General features: G+C 41.4%; 1 protein-coding gene across 9 annotated transcripts in view; it reads right to left on the bottom strand.

Moving 5' to 3' along the window:
• AGTPBP1 (ATP/GTP binding carboxypeptidase 1) overlaps positions 1 to 20,850 on the bottom strand; it is an 81,973-nt gene extending 61,123 nt beyond the window's left edge. For 2 of the 9 annotated variants that reach the window (XR_010069026.1, XM_063319607.1), the window contains exons 1-3: positions 18,127 to 20,849; positions 6,976 to 7,107; positions 5,879 to 5,949 (exon numbers count right to left, since the gene is read on the bottom strand). Coding sequence is in view for 8 of the 9 variants with exons in the window: in XM_063319607.1 (XP_063175677.1) it covers positions 5,879 to 5,910 (32 nt within the window). In the remaining variant the exon portion in view is untranslated. Of the gene's footprint in view, positions 1 to 5,878; positions 5,950 to 6,975; positions 7,108 to 17,253; positions 17,274 to 17,528; positions 18,020 to 18,126 lie in introns of those variants that run through there. The other 7 variants (XM_063319606.1, XM_063319608.1, XM_063319601.1 and 4 more) reach the window with 6 other exon arrangements.
• Positions 20,851 to 21,066: the final 216 nt, after the last annotated feature.

Genomic DNA, 21,066 nt, shown 5'->3' with positions numbered 1-21,066 from the left:
GAATTTCTTGTAAACTATACCTTTAATTGTGAAGTGAGAGAATTTTACACCAAACATAATAAAAGTATGTATGACTAAAGTAATTCAAACTCCACTTTGAAGATAACAAATAGTGTAAAAATAGCCCAAGAGTGGGGGGATACGCAGGGAAGATACGATCACGAAGAATTCCATCACTGATTTCCTGGATCGGTCGACGGGCTGAGCCTTTCTTTCCTCCCCACCCCACTCCCCCACAACACAGGGACGCCTTTGGGTAAGACTTTGATTATACCGAGTGCTTTCTCAGGAAACTTAGAAATTTCTCTAGAGAATCTCTCTCCTACATTTATAGCCAGGCTGTATTGTTTATAACTTTGTTGCGCATTTTGTATACTTAACAATATCTTTACTTGCACGCACTTTGCAGACGGTGTATTTATCACCGGCAATCCTAAGAACCTGTATATCTGTTGTTTAAATAAACTGCACTGTTTAAGGAGCTAGTCGTTTCGATTTCTCACTGAACGCGACCAAAGACTTGAGAGAGGCCGTGCTAGTTCAGGAGCACGACTAGTCTGAAGGTGCAGTCCACTATTAGTGTATCCAAATCGTAACAGTTTAACACACATTAAACACAACTGGACTGATAGTGGTGAATTGGGCATCACTCATAATTTAAACCTAGCCGCACCTAGCCTCCCACCTCGGTGAGGAGTGGTAGAACGCAAGGGGGTTTATCTTCTGCCAAAACCGCTTTGCCCCTTTTCACTTAACAGTATGTATATATAATTTCCACTGTGGTATATCATTGGTCTCACAATGAAATAAATGTAGTTTTAAAGCTGGAAACAACCCAAGAAAGCTAATATGATCCTTAGGAACAAAGAAAAAAGGAAAATGTAAGTTTTCATAAAGACAAAACTCATTTACAGCAAACCTGATTTTTGACTGCTGTGGCCTGCAAAATCCAAAGAACACTGGCACATGGAAGTAATATACCATGTACATAAAGTTAGCATCTAACATAATTTCTCCATACTTACAAACAGCTTTAAAAGGTTGAAATAAGTCATTCTCACTACTGGCTGGTATAATGATTTAAGTCCTAAGATTAAGAGGTATACTATCCTCCCGGGGGACAGGGTTTCTATCAAGAGCAATGAGTACTCGTAGCAGTTAAAGAAATATCTTTAGAATGGTTTTAGGCTCTTCATCTTGCAAGAAGTCTTCCAACAGAAATATAGCCAAATAAGCTTCATGTTTTCAGCATACCAAATAAAGTGTCCTTGAAAATAAGACCAGCCCAGAGTCTATGCTGAAATATAAATTAAAGACCTGCCTTCCTCTTAGCTACAGCTGAGTTTTCTTCTTGAAGAAGAATCGTACTCTTATTTATTAATATTCTACACTAATATAACATAGTGGTTATAATGCTGTGACAGATTGTCGTGGTTTTGGCCAGACCGGCCAATCAGAATGACAGATGGGCCCCCCCTGCTCCTCAGAGAGGAGAGGAAGAGATAAGGAGATTTACGAGTTCAGAAAAAGAACTAAACTACTTTAATGAAAATAATAATAAATAAGAAAATATTAAATAATCATAGAAAAATAAAAATTAAAGAAGAAAAAAGTATACAATATATACAAAACCTTATTCAGCTCCCAGGATGACGATCGCCAGCAGACACAGGGAAAAGTCCCAGACTGGAGTCAGCGACGGACAGGAGCTGAATTCCTGAACTAGAGTCAGGAATGCTCAGATCAGAACCAAAGGCAGACGAACAGACAGGGTCCTCCTCAGACGTCAGCCACTGAAGAAAGAGCGAGCCAAAGCAGCCTTGCCCCTTTGATCCCTCAGCTTTTATACTGAGCATGATGCAGATGGGATGGAATGCCCTGTTGGTCAGTTTTGGGTCACCTGTCCCGTCTGCTCCTCCCTGCAGGTGGGACGTCTCTACACTTCTCCGCTTCCGACCCTCCAACGGGGCAAAACAGCGAAGTTAGCTGGCCTTGGTTGTTATAGCAATAAGTCTAAGCAAGAGCCCCTGTGCATACCATTCCTTGGTATAATCAGGTCTTATCACTCTGAGTGAACAGTTTCTGAACAATGTGCTGTTAATTTCAGACTTTAGTTAGTTAGAAGAGCCCAGCTAAAAAGTAAAATTAAAAATCAGAAAATTGGTTCTGTTTTACCTCAAACCAGGACACAGATTTCAATGTCTGCACAGTAAATCAAAAAGGCTGTAGGACAAAAATTACAGCAGCAAGCCTGACCGACTGCTTCCGCACGTAGTACTGCTGTGACAACCCATTTCACCCAAGAACAAAATGCAAACCCAATTTGCAGTGGGACTCTTTCTGATATTTACAATGCAAATACATATGTTTTGACTAACAAACTGTTCAGCATCTAAATCTAGAAGACAGCTCTCCAAAACAGAAAGACCCCATGGAATTCAGTATTTTTAATCCAACAGCTAGGTGAACCACAGAAATAGTCAGAATAGCACGATAAAAACTGTGTCCTGTCAGAGCATGATTTCCTCTTAAGCTGCTGACATTGCAGAACCTCACAGGAAAACCCCGAACACTGTGGCCAGCCTTTCATACAAGACATGTTTCCCCAAAATGTGACAAAGCCTTCTTGTTACTAAAAGAGACATTTTTCACCCCACCCATTCTAAAGCCTTCTCACAAGTGCACTCTGTAGCCACTGAACGTTACATACTCTCTACTATCTTTAGTTATCAAAAACATAACTAAGGAGCACCAGAAGAAACTTTATAAGGTCATATAACTACAGAGCTGGATGAACACCACAGGTGCTCTTCATGACAGAGATAGGCCCAACCAGTCCTCAGCAGCCAGCAAAAATGGGGATTCAATAACCAAACACAACTTTGTTCAAACACTTGGAATCCCTTCACTGGAAAGTTTTTCTCCCTGCAGTTTAATCTTGTGATTTCTGGCTCTCCTCACGACAAATGTGACTGTCCGTTATCTGTTCCAGGGGTATACCTCTCCAAGCACGGTACTTTACACATACTTCCATCAAATATTTTTAACCATTTTCTGCATTTCACAAGAGCATTTTGAAATCATTTGGTCCTCCAACATTTTTGCAGATATCTCCAGCTTCAAACTGCCTGCAATTTTAACCAGAACTGTTCCTCCTCTTTCAGATCATTAGTCAAAGCTCAAAATATTTTCAGTCATTAATTGTAACCAGAAAGGGAAAGAAAAAGCACGTGCAGAAACAAACCGTGCACTATTTCCTTCTGACAGCAACCACCTACCACTGCTCTGGTATCCAGCCAGTGCCCTACGCCAGAGCACGTGGACAGAGCACTCGCTTTAGCTTCCTGATGGCAGTCATATGCAATGGTTATTTTAAGTAAAGCTTTAAACACATCTGTGGTACTTTAATGCCACTTTCCTGCCCATGGGACCTGTTACTCTCTCACACATGAAAAGATCAGATGCTTTTTCAAGATCAACTCAAAACTCAAAACTCAAAACACCGTTGGCTGTTTGCAGCCTCACCCATTCCAGGATGCTTCTGTGCAAAGAAGAGAAGGTGGCTGCCCTACAGCTACTTGGTTTCTGCTCCCTGACTCTCACAGACACAACCGTTAGGTTTGCTTTCTCTGTCTTTCACTACTTAACCCAAATCTCATGAGTTCTGAAGACAACTGATAATTATTATTCTGGGATGGATTTAGCAACCCAGAATAAGCACCCTGAGGTGAAGTTTACCAGGCTTATTTGATCCCATACACTGCCTGTCTCCATAAGCAGGAAACACTTTCTCCATCCCATGTTCAAATGCTGCAGCTCAAAACACCCATCACACCACCATCTTACTTGCAGAAAGGAAGCATGACCAAGTTTGCCGTCATCTCAGCTGTTGCCAAAGTGTACGGTGTGACTCCAGCTAACCAGAGAGCTTTGTGTATTTCCTCTTTCTCTGGTTAGGAAAGGTATGACTACATACAGAGGAAGCAACTGCCCAGACAGTGAGGAACACAGGATGTCAAGAGTTCACATTTGAAAGAGAACTCCACCAACAAGAAAACATCTACTCAAAGACCATTTTTTTCACTGCAGGGACATTTCTTTCAGTCCCAGCAACTCCCCAAAGGTTTAAGCATTCTTACTGTGATTATGAAGTGCTGGATTCACAACTCCCCACTCGCTCACTGTACACGACTTTCACTACTCAAATGCTAAAACACATCATTACACCTTTCTAAGTGCCCACAATGAGAAAGGTAACTCCAATGGCTGTCATGGCAGCCACTTATAGCTACTTATAAAGTGAGTTTATAAAAATTCAGTTATCTTAGAATTGTTTTTGGCTCCTCACCTTGCAAGAAGCTTTCCAAAAGATAACAGTCAAATGAAGGAAGTAATCAGAAGCCTTCAGTTTCCCAACTGTTCCTACTTCCTCTGAAACTACTGGCTGACCAGCCAGCACACTGAAGTATCAGCGAGTGTTTTCTCCCCCCACAGCAAACTGTGTTTCAGCATGTTACAGTGAGCCTTTAAAAAACTATTTTAAAGTAGGTAGGCTTCTCCTGAGTTTGTTTTCATTTTATCACAAGGCAAACCTTTTCTAATTTTTTTTCCCCTCAACCACCTCCCCAGTTACCAAATAATCTTTAGCAAGCTGGTATTTCTGATAAGTTCATAGCTATCTCTGTACAATAAATTCACCGTAATTTATTCACGGTTTATGGAACAACTATTTTGAATTGCAGGATGGAAACTTCCATTTTAATTCAATAACTAAAGAAGAATAAATGGCACTTTAGTAGCCACTCTGCAAAAATCTAGTAATTTTTGTGATAGTATACTTTATGTATTATAATTAGTATTATTTCCAAGAATACCCATTGCTGACTGAGAGTTTGACTTTGCTTATCATGATACCTAAGAAACTAATATATCATAAGTAGAAAACATGATAGTTTCTTTACTATTTCTTTTGATCCATTCCTCAAACAAACAGGAATGGCCACTCTCTGATATCAAGCCATTCCATTGCTGAAGTCAGCAAAAGCAAAGATGATTCTAAATGCAAGCATTTAAATTCAAATTTTAAATCCATCACAAGATATAACTTCAACGCACAGTAAAGCATGTCCTTCATGCAAATTCATCCACTCATTTAGAAAATAACTGGTATTTCAGAGAACTAAGACCTAAGCTAAAAATCTCTATTTTGCCATGTTTTTTTTTAAATCTGATTAGATGGTTTGATTTAACGAGGTGTTTTAACCTGTGATAGCTTAAGAAAGGAGTAAAGACAGAAAGAAAGCCTTTCAATAGTTTCCTGATGCTTAACAAACATGTTGCTTTCCATAGATAATCTCGTGACTTTTTCAGATATTTGCTAAAACAAGTTATCATGAAAATAACAAACACAACTTTGAAACGCTTGAAACCTTTCTGTAATCTCACTCTTGTTTATCCTAGATCTATGTTGGATTGCTGGACTGTCAGAGAATGATATGCTTCTTATGACAAATTCATGGCTTCTTATATAGTATTATAAACTTGGCCTTTAATTCCTTCAGTAAAAGTAATTTTATGTTTTGCCAATGTTTGCAGGAAATGATTAAATTTATTGATAATTGTTTCAATGAAATTTAATGTATATTTTATATTTGAACATACACTGAAATTTTTACATTTAAAAAGTTATTTATTAAATGTGAAGCTACTTTATGCTAACCAATATTGACTCCGTCAGTGTTTCAGGATATCAACTTACACATACTTACTAGGGACCCATAATGTATATTTTTTTTATCTTAATATTAAGATAAAGACTGCTTTTTCACAAATCTCAAATAGCTTGATTGTTGAGAAGTCACTATAGTTTTAAATTTACCTTTTTTCAGATGATGTTTTTAATTTGTTCATATCGGAAACCTGATTCTTCAAATCACCATCTCCAATAACCTGGAAGATATTAAACTAAAAATTATCAATATCTTTCATTCTTTAATGATGAAATGCTACCACCATATTGGATGTCTCTATACTAGAAGCATTAAACAAGTTAATTCCCATTGATTACGTTTCTCCACACTGTCACAAGCTCTTCTCTCTTCAATTTATTTGATCCAGCTTTTAAAATAAACTATTGCAATATAATTATAGAGTATGATTCTGCATTATAATTCAGTCCTACGAAGCTCAGAGAGCCTGATTACAATAAAACAGAAATTCATATCAGTTACTTAACAGACAATATTTTCATGTCCATGACAGAATTTTATTGAAGAAAGCTTTTGCTGAAGCCAGTAAATACACTTCTTTAAACTTAACTGACAATGTTGTGAGATGCCACAACAGACTTATTTATGACTGCCATTTCATGTACCTATAGGATAACCAGGACTAGAGGCACAGTGAGAAACATGGAGTGTTTGGTGTTCTTATTTAAGCAAGACCTGAATACATTTCTTGGACAGAAACCATATCGTGCTAAGAACTCAATTTTCCTATCCTTTTAAGGACATAGTGTCCTCAGGGTACACCGCTTCCTCAAACGGTGCCTCCAAGCAATTAAGGTTGCAGTCTACAGGACCATTAACTGAACCTCAGTAGCATTTGGGATTTAGTATGAATGACAAACGCTCCCACTGGAAAAAAAACAACAAACACAACAGTGTCGTCAAAGGGCACAGTGGTTAGTTTTAAGGTAGAAGACAGAGTAAAAGGAAAAAATGATGTTCAAAGATACGGGTGGTGGAGAATGAAGAAAATAAAGCACTCGTTCTCTTAGGAAATACAGGCAAGAAATTCAGTCAAGCACACACACAGAGCCCTGCACCCCCCTAAAAAAGAAATCTGTAAGACTTCTCAAAATCTTGTTATTCAGCACATAAAATAATCAGGGTTTTATTACTGGTAAATTCCACCCCACAACTGCTAAAACCCTAAGGCAGATGAAGTATGAATCAAGCTTCTTTCCAGACTTACCTGAAAGCAGAATCTTTTCCCAGCAGCCAGCAAGCAACTGCTCAACTTTTCACAAGAATTCCAGCTTGACTCAAGTTAACAGGTGTCCTAGATTTCTTCAAGTACCCTTCACATGTAAACTATCTTGACTTCCTTCAAAGAAAATGAATAGTTAGAGAAGAATAGCTGTGTGCATCACAATGCAGACAACTTCATAAATTATAAGGTCTGGATTATTCTAACCAGGTTGCAGGTCTTACTGGGGAGAAAATACTAGATTCTTGAATTCAAATAGCCAAGTGCCGTTTTGCTTGCAGTGTTGACCCGCTGTCAGACAGATGATGAACAGTCTGCCAGTGCCAACAGCGTCTACATATTATAGTGTACTGAACTGCTGTACAAGTGGAGCCAGCTACAGAGCTGAACTATCTTGAACTGCAAGGTCTTAATTTGTTTTGCTCTAAATTCACCACAAAGTATTTCAGTAAGCACTAATGTGCAAATGCTCCAGGTCAACGGGAAAAGACAAGCAGATAAGAAAAAGCACAGGAACCCTCGCAAAAAAAAAAAAACAAAACCCAAACAAAAAAACAACACAAAAACCCACCAAACAAAAAAACAAACAAACAAGAAAAACAGTGAGAAGGAGCAGGGAGAAAAATAAAAGAGATAAAATGCACATATCAGCAATCCAGAGAGTTGTGGTGGAACAGTTATGCATACTAAAGCAACAAAATCTCTCTTTAGCATTTTACTAGGTGATGCAAAGAAGTCACTTCTAAACTATTTAAAAAACTTTTAATATTATGCTTATTTTGAATAAAGGATTGATGGAAAGGTAAAAGCAGAAGGTGCATGAGTCTCAGTTGCCTGCCAGTGGCAGCAGGGCACAGGGTAAATTAGCCTAAGTTCTTCCACATTTAAAAGACCAACAACAACAATTAATAAAAATAAGCCTCAGGCTGGAGGGGAACAGAGGAGAGCAGGAAGTGCTGACTCATTAAACTCCAAGTTGACATGTGCTGGATTCTGTGCAATCTTCCTCTGCCTTTTCATATTTTCTGTGGAATGCTATCCCCTCCATCCTCCCACCTGCACCAGGGAAACAGGCAGCTTCTTCACAGGAAACTTCTCCAGACAGGTAAAGTTCCAAGTAAGAAAGCTGCACTCACTATAATAATGCCACCAACACCAAGATAACGTAAATGAACTGCAAGAAGTTATACATAATCTTCACCTTTTCCTTTCTCCACAGAAAAACAAAGACATGCCTATGTGACATGTTTGTCTCCCTTGTAGGTGAATTCTTTGTCACTGAGCCACTGACTCACCTCCTCTACTGATCTGTCTTTTCAGCCCTATGAAACTTTGCCACTCATTGACAAAGCTTGTGCAAAAGGGCAGAGGATACCCCTCAATATTTACCTTTCATGTAAGCTTTGGCATGTGCTGAAATGTAACAGAATAATATGGAAACCAGACTCCTACTTCCTGGATGAATATTCTAACCACAAAGCTACTGCACAAAATGGTGAGCACTATTACAAAATTATTTTCTTTTGCTCAAAACAATGGCTAAAGAAAAGAACTGGCACCATTTCATTCAGACCTCATATTCAGGCGCATCTATTAGGCATTACTGGGAGTGCCTGTTAGACCACAGAAGACTCATAAGGACACCACCTTCATCAATACTAAATTGATTTATATGCATTAAAAGAACACTAAGATGCTCAGCCTCTCCAGGCAAGCAGTAATTCTCGTCACACATTGTAACAGGATTCAGAAGACATTTTACTGACACAAGTAGAAACCTGCATGGGGCATGAAAGGGGAATTCGTAATTCTGGTACTGTGATCTTAACGCTTGCTACTAATACCATTCTGCTAGCACAGGTGACTGGACCTCAGGGCTTCTGCAAGAAAACGTAAAGGAATTATGACCAGGGTCACAGAATCCAGGTGGTGCCATCCTCTCTTATATCAGAATCAGCCCTAGTTCTCCCCATGTGGATGAAGAAACTTTTAGATTTGGACTTTTCTTTGCCAACTGCCAGGTTTGAGGTTTCCTTCCTTACTGCAGTCTCTGAAGATCACACATCAGGTACTTGTGATGTTTCTTGCCAAAAGCGTTCACTAGGGATACCAAACAAACTCTCTTTTTCCCTGATCTCACATATCTGTATCTGTTGCACAGTCAAAACTGGATCCCAACTCTTCCAAAAATCAAAGTCCCATTCCCATTTTAGGCATTCATTTACTTTTGTGATCCTAGATCCGCTGCTTTGAGGGAAGAGAAACCTAAGATGCCATCCGTTTCAAAAATATAGGCAAATCAATAAAAATCCCCTTCACTAAAATCAGGCCAGTGCCTGCCCCACTCCCCTTGTTTGTCTTCTCTCCTAGAGGAATCCTTTTTCGTTTTCACACAAATATCAGGAACTTCATACCACAGTAGAAAGCCACCTAATCATCAAATTTACTCACAATCCTCTACCTATTAATGGAAAGAGGGAATTAAAAAAAAAGAAGTAAATGCTACTAACTAAATACTTTGCATACACTGTCACATTGCTCTGCTTGCATTTTCTTTAAGATTATGGTACTTCAACTGATGCACGTATTTCAGTGGACAGTGAGTATACCCCTTATTTAGTGCAAGCCATCCGGGTAGAATTTATACATGCTCTGAACAGCCATCTCTAAATAAAACTGAAGAAATCAAATTAAACTCAGTACACTGATGTATGGCTTAAATGCACTGGAACCTGCAGTTAAGTGTATTCACTGTAAATTGTTTTGCCTTTTACCTTCCATTAATGACTAAGGGACAGTAAAGAAGGCAGAAACAAAACCAAACTCCAATCCTTACTCTAATTTACAAACATAATAAGGAAAAAAACGCATAGTCACCATTACGTCAATGCTGAGTACTTTCATTATCATTTTGATAACATCACATGCGAAGGAAATTCTCATATATTAAACACAGAGTAACGTCACATCTGAAGCTCAATTATTTTAACCAACAGCAGCTCTGCTTTCATGGTTGACTTCCCCCCCCCCTTTTTTCTTTTTCACTGAAACTGGAAGTTTTTTATACATACATTCAAAATATCTCTCTATATTTGGGAATTATACAAGACTGTCTAGCCATCAAGCCCATTTTCTTGCAATGGAAAGTCTCCCGAAAGAGTATGTTTTCAAACAACTGCCATGGAAAGCAGATCTAACAGTACCCTGCAAGCTAATGGCAAGCCAAGGGAGCAGTACTAGTCAGACAGCACAAAATGACTCTGCCATAAAAACCGACGTGCTCGAAAGCAAAACATACAACACATGCCAGATAAAGCTTACCTCTTGAGACCATGCAGGCTGAAAAAATTCCATTTTTCATGCTAAAGTCCTGCTATTAGAACTGTCTCTTAGGGAAAGCAAAGATAATCTGTCTGCTACTGAAGCTGGAAGAGATTCTGAGTTTACATAAACAGAATTCACATGCTTCAATTGACCAAAATACTTTAACATGGAGCGTGACTGTCGTGGACAGGTAAGTGTAACTAAAAAATTTACAGTATCTTCGTATTTTCTTTTCTTAAAATGCCAATCCCCCTCAAAAAACCAAAACAAAACAAAAAACAAACAAACCTACACACACACACCCACACACAAGAAAAACAAACAAGCAAAACAACCCAGAAAAGAAACTCCTTAAGAAAGCCAGAGACCTCTGAAATTTACCCTGGTTAATACTAGGACTTTCCTGAAAAGTACCATGTAACTACATTCCAAAGACAACCGTTCTTTTCTTCTAATGAAACTAGAAAAATCAAAACTAAGTATGGATATACAAAGTTTACTGGTACTATTAAATCTGGTTTACTTGCAGGATATTCTATTTTTTGTGGTTTTATTCTCCACAAACTCCTTTTCTTAACTAGTATACTTTATAAAGAAAAGCCTTTTTTTGAGTCTGTTCACTATATATTGAAAGAAGATATTTTATTATCATAAATAAATGAGTTACGAAAACCACATATCAAATCATATTAATGAAAAGACAAACCAAAGCTTCAGTTCTATTGTAGCTCTATCATAATAGGTTTGCAAAACCTGCAAGATTGTTCATCTACATGTATTTCCATGTGTTGCTTTGTACCCAAAGCTAGGTGCATCTCAACGTACTTTTAAAGACAGAGCTCAGACTTCATGTATGCTCATCATGGAGTTACTGATTTGAAAGGTATAGAAAAAATAACAATGAACACATGCACAGCAAAATAAGTCACTTCTTTGTTGCATACTTATTTACCAATAGTGGAAGCAAGTAACTAAGCAAAATCTTTGCAAACTCTGTAGTATAAAAAAAACATAGTATGCAAAAAGGAAGGAATACAAAAGTTCAGAGGACAGAATTGTGTCAAAAAGCAATGAATTAAAAAATAACTAGGAACTAGGCACGAACTGAGAAAACATGTAATGATTTAAAATTTCATAAATGCTAGGCAGAAAAACAGTAAATCAAAACCCTTCACTAGATCAGGTGATTGCATTCTAGGCTATGCTTCCAAAAGACATTTTTACCTCTCACAGAAGTACACAAGTCCCCCCCAGTCCTAGTGCAGATTAAACCAGAAGCAAACTGGCCTTTCATAGCATATCATTTCACATAACCCAAAATCCCAGCAGTTGTTCCTAAGTTGAAATATTCTTTTTCAAGACATTGAAAAAGCCTGTTTAAACACAACCATATAAAAAGACTACTGCATTCTTTGGGCTCTCGGCAATCTTAATTCCAAAATACTATGCTTAAAAAAGTAAACTACATGAAGTAGTAAGTTGTTTGCAGGAACAGACTATTTACCTAAGTAAATTTACACTTGTAGAAACAGGCCCTGTGCTGAAAATTTAGGATGAGCAGCAAGACGTGGCAGCAAGCCTCGCTGTCTTAGTACCAAAAAGCAAACTACCCGGAGTATAGAGCAAAACCCCAGAAATATCCCTGCACAATCCGGAAAACTGCAGTATGTTACTTGAGATTATACAAGAAGCATTCACCAGGACAGCACAGTGCTCTTCCTTTGGCAGCAGTAAGGACTGCCCACTGCTATTAAAACAGCGGTGCTGCCTCAACCATCTCGTCCTCTTGTACGATAAGGATGACTCTCTCTTTGCAAAGGGCTTATAAATTACACCTTAAATAACCCCTCAATCAATCATTTATTGATTCACACATGACTTATTGTTTCCCAGTTCAGTACCCCAAGTGCCATCTTCCACAAGTATTTTTATGAAAAATTGGGGGTTTTGAAAACACTTCTATTTTAAAGCCATACAAACTACCGAAGTTATTGGACTTGAATAATTTCCTTAATAAAAACGTGAGACCTAGTATTAGGTTAAAACTCTCACAGGCCATTTTGAGATGCCACAGTTATTTGTACGAACTGATTCATATCCTCAAAGCTCAATCCACAGTACAATACATGTTTTGATTATCTATAATCCAACTTAAAACGCTAGCGATTGAAAACCTGGGGAAATCTTTCAAGCTTCACAACTAAATTTCAAGTTGGCAAATCCTACATTGTACTCAACCGCAATCTAGTAAACAGAACCCGTATACATGAAGAGTTGTAATGAACGTGACAGTGAAAATTTGTTTTCTGAAGTTGCTTATTCCTAGCCCAGTTCCTGAACCTTCTACAAGAACGGGGAAACAAAACCATACTCTTCCCATCCCCAGTCTAACTTTGGGGAAGTGTCATAGGAGCTAAAGTCCTAATCAACAACCCCAAGCGAGAGAATGTTCAGGACCAGCTGTTTCTTAAATTAAATTCAATTGTGAATTAGGACAGAATGGCTTTGAGTACACACTAAACAGTTATCTCTTCCTAATACTTTAATACGCAAGAGTAGAAAAAGCTTTTAGTGTCATCAAAAAATTATAACGTACCCAAGAGTATATTAAAAAAGGCTGCGGACATTGTCTACCTAGACTTTCAAAAAGCATTTGACACTGTCCCCCATAGAATTCTCATGGAAAAACTGGCGGCTCATGGCCTGGATGAGCATGCAATCTGCTGGATCAAGCACTGGCTGGATGGGTGGTCCCAAAGAGTGGTGGTCAATGGAGTTAAATCCAGCTGGCGGCCAGTCACAAGTGGTGTCCCTCAGGGCTCGGTGTTGGGACCATTTCTATTTAACACCTTTATTGATGACCTTGATAAGGACATAGAGTGTGTCATCAGCAAGTTTGCAGATGACATGAAGCTAAGCGGGAGTGTTGATCTACGTGAGGATAGGGAGGCTCTACAGAGAGACTTGGACAAATTGGACCGATGGGCCAATGCTAACGGTATGAGCTCCAACAAGGCCAAGTGTCGGGTCCTGCACTTGGGCCACAACAACCCCATGCATCGCTACAGGCTTGGGGAAGTGTGGCTGGAGAGCTGCCTGGCAGAAAAGGACCTGGAGGTTCTAATTGACAAGCGGATGAACATGAGCCAGCAGTGTGCCCAGGTGGCCAAGAGGGCCAATGGCATCCTGGTTTGTATTAGAAATAGTGTGACCAGCAGAAGGAGGGAGGTGATAGTCCCCCTGTACTCAGCACTGGTGAGGCCACACCTTGAGTACTGTGTCCAGTTCTGGGCACCTCAATATGAGAGAGAGATCGAGGTGCTGGAGCGAGTGCAGAGGAGGGCAATGAAGCTGGTGAAGGGCCTGGAGAATAAATCTTATGAGGAGCGATTGAAGGAGCTGGGACTGTTTCGTTTGAGGAAGAGGAGGCTGAGGGGAGACCTCATCACTCTCTACAACTATTTGAAAGGACATTGCAGAGAGGTTGGTGCTGGTCTCTTCTCACAGGTAATTAGCGATTGAACAAGAGGGAATGGGGTTCAAGCTGCAGCAGGGTAGGTTTAGGCTGGACATTAGGAAAAAATTCTTCACAGAAAGAGTGGTCAGACACTGGAATAGGCTGCCCAGGGAGGTGGTGGAGTCACCATCCCTGGATGTGTTTAAGACTCGTTTAGATGTGGTGTTAAGGGATATGGTGTAAGGGAGAACTTTGTAGAGTGGAGCTGATGGTTGGACTCGATGATCCCAAGGGTCTTTTCCAACCTAAATGATGATTCTAAAAGAATTCCTTCCATGAAAAAAAAAGTTTGTTCAAGATACTAGAAAAACTAGAGATTCTTTTCTTCCAGATTTAATAGTAAGACTTGGCAGAAAATGGCAGAAATGGCAGAAAATAACCTTTTACTTAATGACTAAAGCTAACCAACTCCTCTAAGTCGCAAAAAAATCTTAAGTTCTTGGTGGAAAAGAGTAAAATTTTCAAATTCAAAATAAAATGAGAAGGCTAACAACCTTTCTAGTCAAAGAAAAAAAATACTTCTGAAAATCAGCTACTGCCTTTTCCTTGTACCCTTTGCTATAAACATTTATAGTAGGAAACAGAGTCAGCTGATTAGTTTACCCATTGCTGCATTATAGCAAAGTGTTGACTTTTTTACGTGACTAGATAAACTGCAGCATATAATCAGACTTTCAAGATGACATACATAAAGTCGCACAGAAGACTGAAGCATCAAAGCCCTGAACAGCAGCTTGCCAACTATGTCATGCAGCCGCTTACCACCAATCCACTTAACTGTAAAAACAAAGTCTGATACGTGTAGCCAAAAAAAAGCTGTAAATATCCAATAGTGAGTCCCTTAAAAAAAAAAAAAAGATCAGGAAAAGAGCAAAATAAGAAAACAGTACTTCATTTCTTGCCTGGAAAGAAGCTCCTAGAAAGTTACGAGCACAGCAAGCATAAGGTTACTCTTCCAGACACGACAAACTTGCCATCACCAGGCTCACAGAGTATCACATTCAAAGCTTGCATGATTTAAGTTGACAGAAATACTGCAAAAGTCAGCTACTTCTTGCCCAGCTAGCATAACCCTTTCATCAGGTAGAAGGTGAATGGCACGGAGAGGGGGCAATAAAAATAGCCAGGAGGGAAAGGACAGTCATAGTAGAAACTACGCATTTCCCTAGACCAAAAACTGAACAAGAACTGGAAACCCAGTAACTTTCCCCAGCTCTTGGAAACGCTTCATTGATACAGTGCTAAATGTCAGAGGTGCTTCCCAGCCTCTAACCCAGTGACTGCTCCTTTGGCTTACACTCTCTTGACAGCTAAGGTTGGTCTGTAAAGAAATCAACACAGACAATTAGACTTGATAGTTCACCAGCTGAGTTAAAGCAAACCCTCAAGCCTGGTTTTAATCCAGAAATAAAAAAAGACAAGAAAAGAAATCTGTAGCTCCATGTTACAAATTTACCTACTCAAATATACTTCCAGCCCTTCAACCTCATTAGTACGCAGAAACACAATCCTCGCACAATCCCTAAAACTCTCAGCAACCATTCTTACTTTGAAAACCTTGATTTGTACCATTTAGCTTATGAATTATACTTGAAGCAATTACAACAGTATTACCTACCTCCAGAATGCAAAACCCTGGACATCCTCCTTCTCATAAATTGTAAGGTTTTTTTAAAGATGTAGTGAAAATTTATACGTTCCTTTTAATACATTAAGCTTTTAGGATGAGTTTCAGGCCTGCCTGCTCTGCAGCTGTTGCAAAAGAAAGGAAGGATGTTTGGGTGCTCCCCTCCTCCCCCCCTACTTCCATTCTTTCTATGTTTAACCGTCACAAAACTGTATTTCCAAATGTAAACCATGCTGAACTGCCCACGTATCCAGGACACACACTGAACAGTCCATAATCTTCTTGATGCTTAGCACAGGATATTGGACAGTTAAGCTGTGGATAGTGGCAGGGCTTGAAAACATACCCAGAGATACACTGCCATCACAAATCCCTCCTAAGCACTCATACAAGCAGCTGCCTTGTTCAGCACGCTCACACTCACTCCAAGAAACCAGACTTCCCCTCTAAGTTGTTCAAGGACTTAAACACTTTCGGTTGCTGCAGTTACAGTCCAGGGCCGGGGTGACCTGAGTAGCACTCGGTTCTTTTGGACATTAGAAATTCAAATCGCGGGAGCAATCTCCTAAGAGCAAGCAGCTCACAGATATTGGAATTCAAGGAGAAGTTTCAACTAACATGTTGCGAGCCAAAAAACAGGTGGTTCCCAGATATGTCCAGCAGAGTATCACCATGAATTTTAAAGACTGCAAAGTCTCTAATCATAAGATACATTGCTGACAAGTTGCTGAGTGACAAGCTGAATCTCTTCCATAGACTAAAACCTAAACACGAGGTGAAATAGCAAGCTCCTTCTGTAAGCCAAGGGGACTTCAGAGAGCCTTCTCCCGAGTTTTCCCTCTCTAATTGTAGCTTTTCACACATAATTTCAGGGAAGTTGCTCCCAGCAGCAGTAAGCTGACTAATACCACAACCAGCTGATTGTGAGTTACCATTTATCACCAAGAGAAATAAGTATTTTTCAAGTTCAAAAGCTTCCAATTTACAAGAAGATTTGTGAACTTCTTAAATATGAAAACTTAAGTATGAGAATTGCCATCTCCAAAACCTGAACTGAAAGCTAAGCCTGAGATCAGGTATCACTTCACACAAACATAGATCAGGTATCACTTTACCAACTAAGACTACTCCTTGGTTTGGCATTCTTTCCCACCTTTTTGAAAAAAAATGAAAGGAGAAAATTATTTTTACAAAGCTTTAAAAAAAAATAATAATGTACTTTTCTTAATTTATGCTGGCATAAAGAAAAACACAGTAGGAAACGGAGACATCAGAAACTAACAATAAAAATTTGTTCTGCTGAAAGATCAGCATGTGATAATCTTGACATTAAATAGGAAGGTCACCAGAAAAGGATATTACCTTGTCACTCCCCAGCCCAAAAAATAAAAAGATATTCCAACACAGACTCGCATTCACAATGCATATCATGAGCTATAATTTCCAGAAAAACTCTTTAAGTCACAAGTATGATTTCACTGAAGGACTAACCAGAAGGTGGGGCTATCCCATCAGCAGCATCCTGTCACCCATCATTATGTGCAGCACCAAAATACCACCTGCAGAACAGGGAAGCCTTTCCATGAAATATAACCTATGAACGTAGTTCACACATGTATTTCTCTAAAAGAACGCCATTAATGGGAATACACGCCTTGGAAAGCTAATTCCCTCATGACAGAAAAACAAATACACAAAAAAATCAACATTCGTACCATAAGGCTCTACAGAAGTTTCATAGTGTTTTTACATCATACGGGTACACAGAAAAATTTCACCTCTGCCTATAACGTACCACGGAAAGCTTACAGCTGTTAAGTGCACATAGTGGAAGTTCATCCAGGTCAGGATACCTAAACATCTGACAAAGCTCCGTGCCTGAAAGAAGTTTATGCTTAAGGAAAACACCACCCGCCCCACGACGTGCAGCCTGTTTCCCCGATTCTCTGTGCCGAGCATCTGCACCGGCGCCTGGTGGAATACTTGCTGTGCTACATTTCCACAGCTGTGAGAGGAGGCAGGAAAGGGAAAAAAAAAAAACAAGACGCCAAAACGTGAACAAACTCCTACCAAGGGGCGTTAGGTCAAGCGGCCGTCCAGCCGGCCGTGCCGCACGGTGCACGAACCTAGCGTTACTCCGGCCGCCCTGTTTTCCACGCCGCTACCACGCGAGGCCGGGCAGGGGCCACGGACCCGCGCCGTCAGGAGGCCGCAGGACCGGGGGTCTCCCACGGCCTTCCCGCTCAGCGGAACGACCAAGTCTTGCTGTACGGCCGCCTCGCACAGCCGGGAAGCGCGGCTGAAGGGCCCCGCACCGCACCCCTCGGCCGCCGGCTACGCCGAACCCCGGCCAGGCCCCGGCGCCGCTCCTACCGCAGGGTCCGTAACCATCTCCGCAGGTGGGGACGCGCTGGGCGCGGCTCCCGGAGAGCGCGGCGGCGGGTGCCCGCGCACACCCGCCGCTCCCCAACAGCGGCGGGGGCCGCCAGCGCCCGGTCCGCGGGTGCCTGCGCGAGGAAAAGCCGGTGGCTGGGCGGGCCCCGCCTCGCCTCCCCTCGCCTCGCCTCGCCTCAACCCCAGCCCCTCCCCGCGGGCGCCTCGCCCCGCCCGGCCCTAACCCCGCTGCGGCCCGCGATGCCGAGAGCGATGCCCGCCCACGGGGCTTCACCTTCAGCCGCCGTCCCGAGGGCCGGGTGTGGCAGCGGGGGGTACCCCGCACCCCGCGGCGCTCAGGCGGGGGCGCCGGGCCGCGGCGGGGCGGCGGCTCCGCGCTGCGCCCCCACCGTCTTCATGCGAGCGGCGGCGGTAGGAACCTGCCCGCACCGCAGCGCGTCACGGCCCCCCCCCGTCCCGCCGCACCCCGGACTCGCGCAGGCGCCGCCGCCGGCGGGGGGAGCGCGGTGCCCGGCCTGCGCGGCGGCTCTGCGCCGCCCCGGCCGCTGCTGCCCGGCGGGAGAGAAACGGAGCGGAGCCAGCGGCTGCTGGGGAAGGCGCGTAGGCCTTCACCTGGGCTGCGCTCTCCCGCCCCTGCCGGCCTTCCCTGCGGCCACTGAGGCGCCGCGCCGGCGGCCAGGGCCGGGTGGCGGGGGAGAAGGAGGAGGGGGCGGGCGGCCTTGAGGCAGACTGCACGAAGCGAGAGGCGCCTGGGACTGGTACGGTTGGGGGATCAGCATGACGGAGTCCCCTGGATCTGCCTCGCCGGTAGCGTGGCCCCTGGCACCGGCCGCTCCCCGCCTCCCCGTGGTGCTTCCCCCGCCCGGCGGAACCCGCGCAGCCCGGCTGCCTCGGCAGGTGAGTACTCGCAGCTGCAGTGAAGCCACCGATCCCTCTGCCTAGGCCTCTGGGGAGGCACTGGAGGACGTAAGAAAACTCAGATTAGTGATTTGTAAAAGCCAAAGGCTTCATTCCCTTCTCTTCCCACCCCCCTCCTTTCCCTCCAGATGTTTGCAAAAGGGAAATACTACTTCATACACGTCACCACCATTACACTTTACAGCAAACTAACCTCTTTGTGCTCAGTTGTGAGCCACTCTAACAACAAAGAAGTAATATTTCCTTTTTCATGAAGTCCCTCGAAGCAAGGAAACTCCTAAGATTACGAGGTTGAATCTTTATACTGATAGTTTACAAAACTTAAAAAGAAGAAGCAGCCCTTTAGTGAAGGCTGGTAAATTGAAATCCAGTTCAAATCTCTTTTCTACCAATAACAGCAAATGACAAAGGCACAATCCCTACTAGAAATACGGAGAGTTCATTTCCCAATAACATTGTGTAACCATGAAGCTACCCATTCCGTAAAAAGCAGATTTCAGATCCTTTGAATTGTATACACTTTTATTCATATTGCCTTTCAAAATACATACACCTGGCTACAGCACTTGCAACTACTGTTTTACACACCATAGTTTATTCCACTCGCAAAGACAGGAACAAAGATACCCAAGACTCTTATACTGTTTAGGAAGTAGCTGTGCGTTTTGGGTGACAGCAACTCCTCCTTAGGGCTGGTTCCCCTGAAGAATTGCTCACAGTTACTTCTTGTTACTCCATTAAGTCAGATGCTGTTACAGTGTTAGAAAGGCAAGTTCTATTCTTCATCCATGCAACAGTCCACAGATGATCTGTGCAGAGAACATATACATCTGTCTATACCTTCCTTACACAGAGCAAAGCTGCTTTATTGGCAAGTCAGGAGAAGCCACACAAGTCAGAAGCAGGGGACTACTTTTGTGTAGCTATGACAACACAAGATCCCAGTCCTCAGCTTGGTCTGGTTCAATACAGTGTGTCTCACTAATTATCATCGGCCAGTTTGTATCCATTAAATCAGGAACATCAACTAGAGTTTTGGTGGAGTTAACTCAAGCTTAAAGTGGTATAACAAATTCTTTAGTCCATTATCATATAATTTATCCATAAACGCTTGCTTACATTTTCTGAAGTTCCCTCCCCACCATGAATAGATATAACTAGTTGTCCTCGATTTTATTGTTCACTTGGTCTTTCTCCAGCAAATAATTCAACATTAATTATGCTTCCTAGAACTTACAAACCTATGGGTTGCGGTCAGAACATACACATGTATTTGGAAGCAAGATTCCTTCCTATCCAAACTTACAGGTTTGGAGTCATCTAGCGTGAACGAGAAGAATGCAGATAATCAAGAATGCAGGAATCTACCAGCACATTGGCAACAAGTAGGAACAGTCTCACTTGTTCCCTAACAGCAGTCATATTGGACGATGATTAAGAGAGAGTACTTTAAAACAGCAAAAAAGTACAGCTACAAGTTATCCATGAAGTTCTATCCATGGAATTTTTTTAATGCATGATTTTATCTAAAGCAAAGCAAAAGACATGGAATAAACTCAAGTACGACTCTGGCAAAGACAAAAATAGCATCAGGCAGGCTCTGCAAGTAAAGAGCAAATAAGGGGGGTGTAGATAAAAATCTCAGAGTTTTTAAAGCTGAAGTCAAAGTCAGTTTATTGACGTTAGTTAAGAATGGTTTTAAACAGCTCTCCACGTGTCCTGGCACATGACAAAAATAAATCAGTTAGAAATACGAGAATTTTCTAGTGAAGAAAGAGGACATAGCAGTAGATCCATTTAATTTAAGACTAGCAAAAAGTGTAATTTCATTTAAGAAAAAATGAGTGATAGTAACATGCCTCATACAAATGCTTGTATCAGTTACTGAAACCCATTAACTTTTCTCACTGTTAATGTAAATAAAGAATGCAGAAAATAAAAGTTTGTGGAGTTTTTTTGGCTGCATTTTTCTTAATTACTTCACCCAAAAGATTGTTCTGTGCAGAACTCCTATTTTTACTAGCAAAATGTCTGTTTATGGGAAGTTAAAGGTCATTGATTGATTGAACCTAGATTATTTTTTTTTGACAGATACAGTGATTCCAAGTTTAGAATTTATTTCTACAGAGAAAGTTTACTTTTAGCAAACTTGACTCTGGTGTAAACATGCAATAGCAGGCCACTGCCGTTCTTATTTACATAATAATTTTCACTGTTTCAGATGCAGTTTACTTACACGAGACTGCAGGCACCTGCCCTAGCTTTATTTGTTTTCGAACACATTACTGTGTGCAAA

This window comes from Chroicocephalus ridibundus, chromosome Z, assembly GCF_963924245.1.
Source record: "Chroicocephalus ridibundus chromosome Z, bChrRid1.1, whole genome shotgun sequence".
Taxonomy (NCBI): domain Eukaryota; kingdom Metazoa; phylum Chordata; class Aves; order Charadriiformes; family Laridae; genus Chroicocephalus; species Chroicocephalus ridibundus.
The sequence above is the reverse complement of the archived record's forward strand: the minus strand, read 5'-3'. Positions and strand labels throughout refer to the sequence as shown.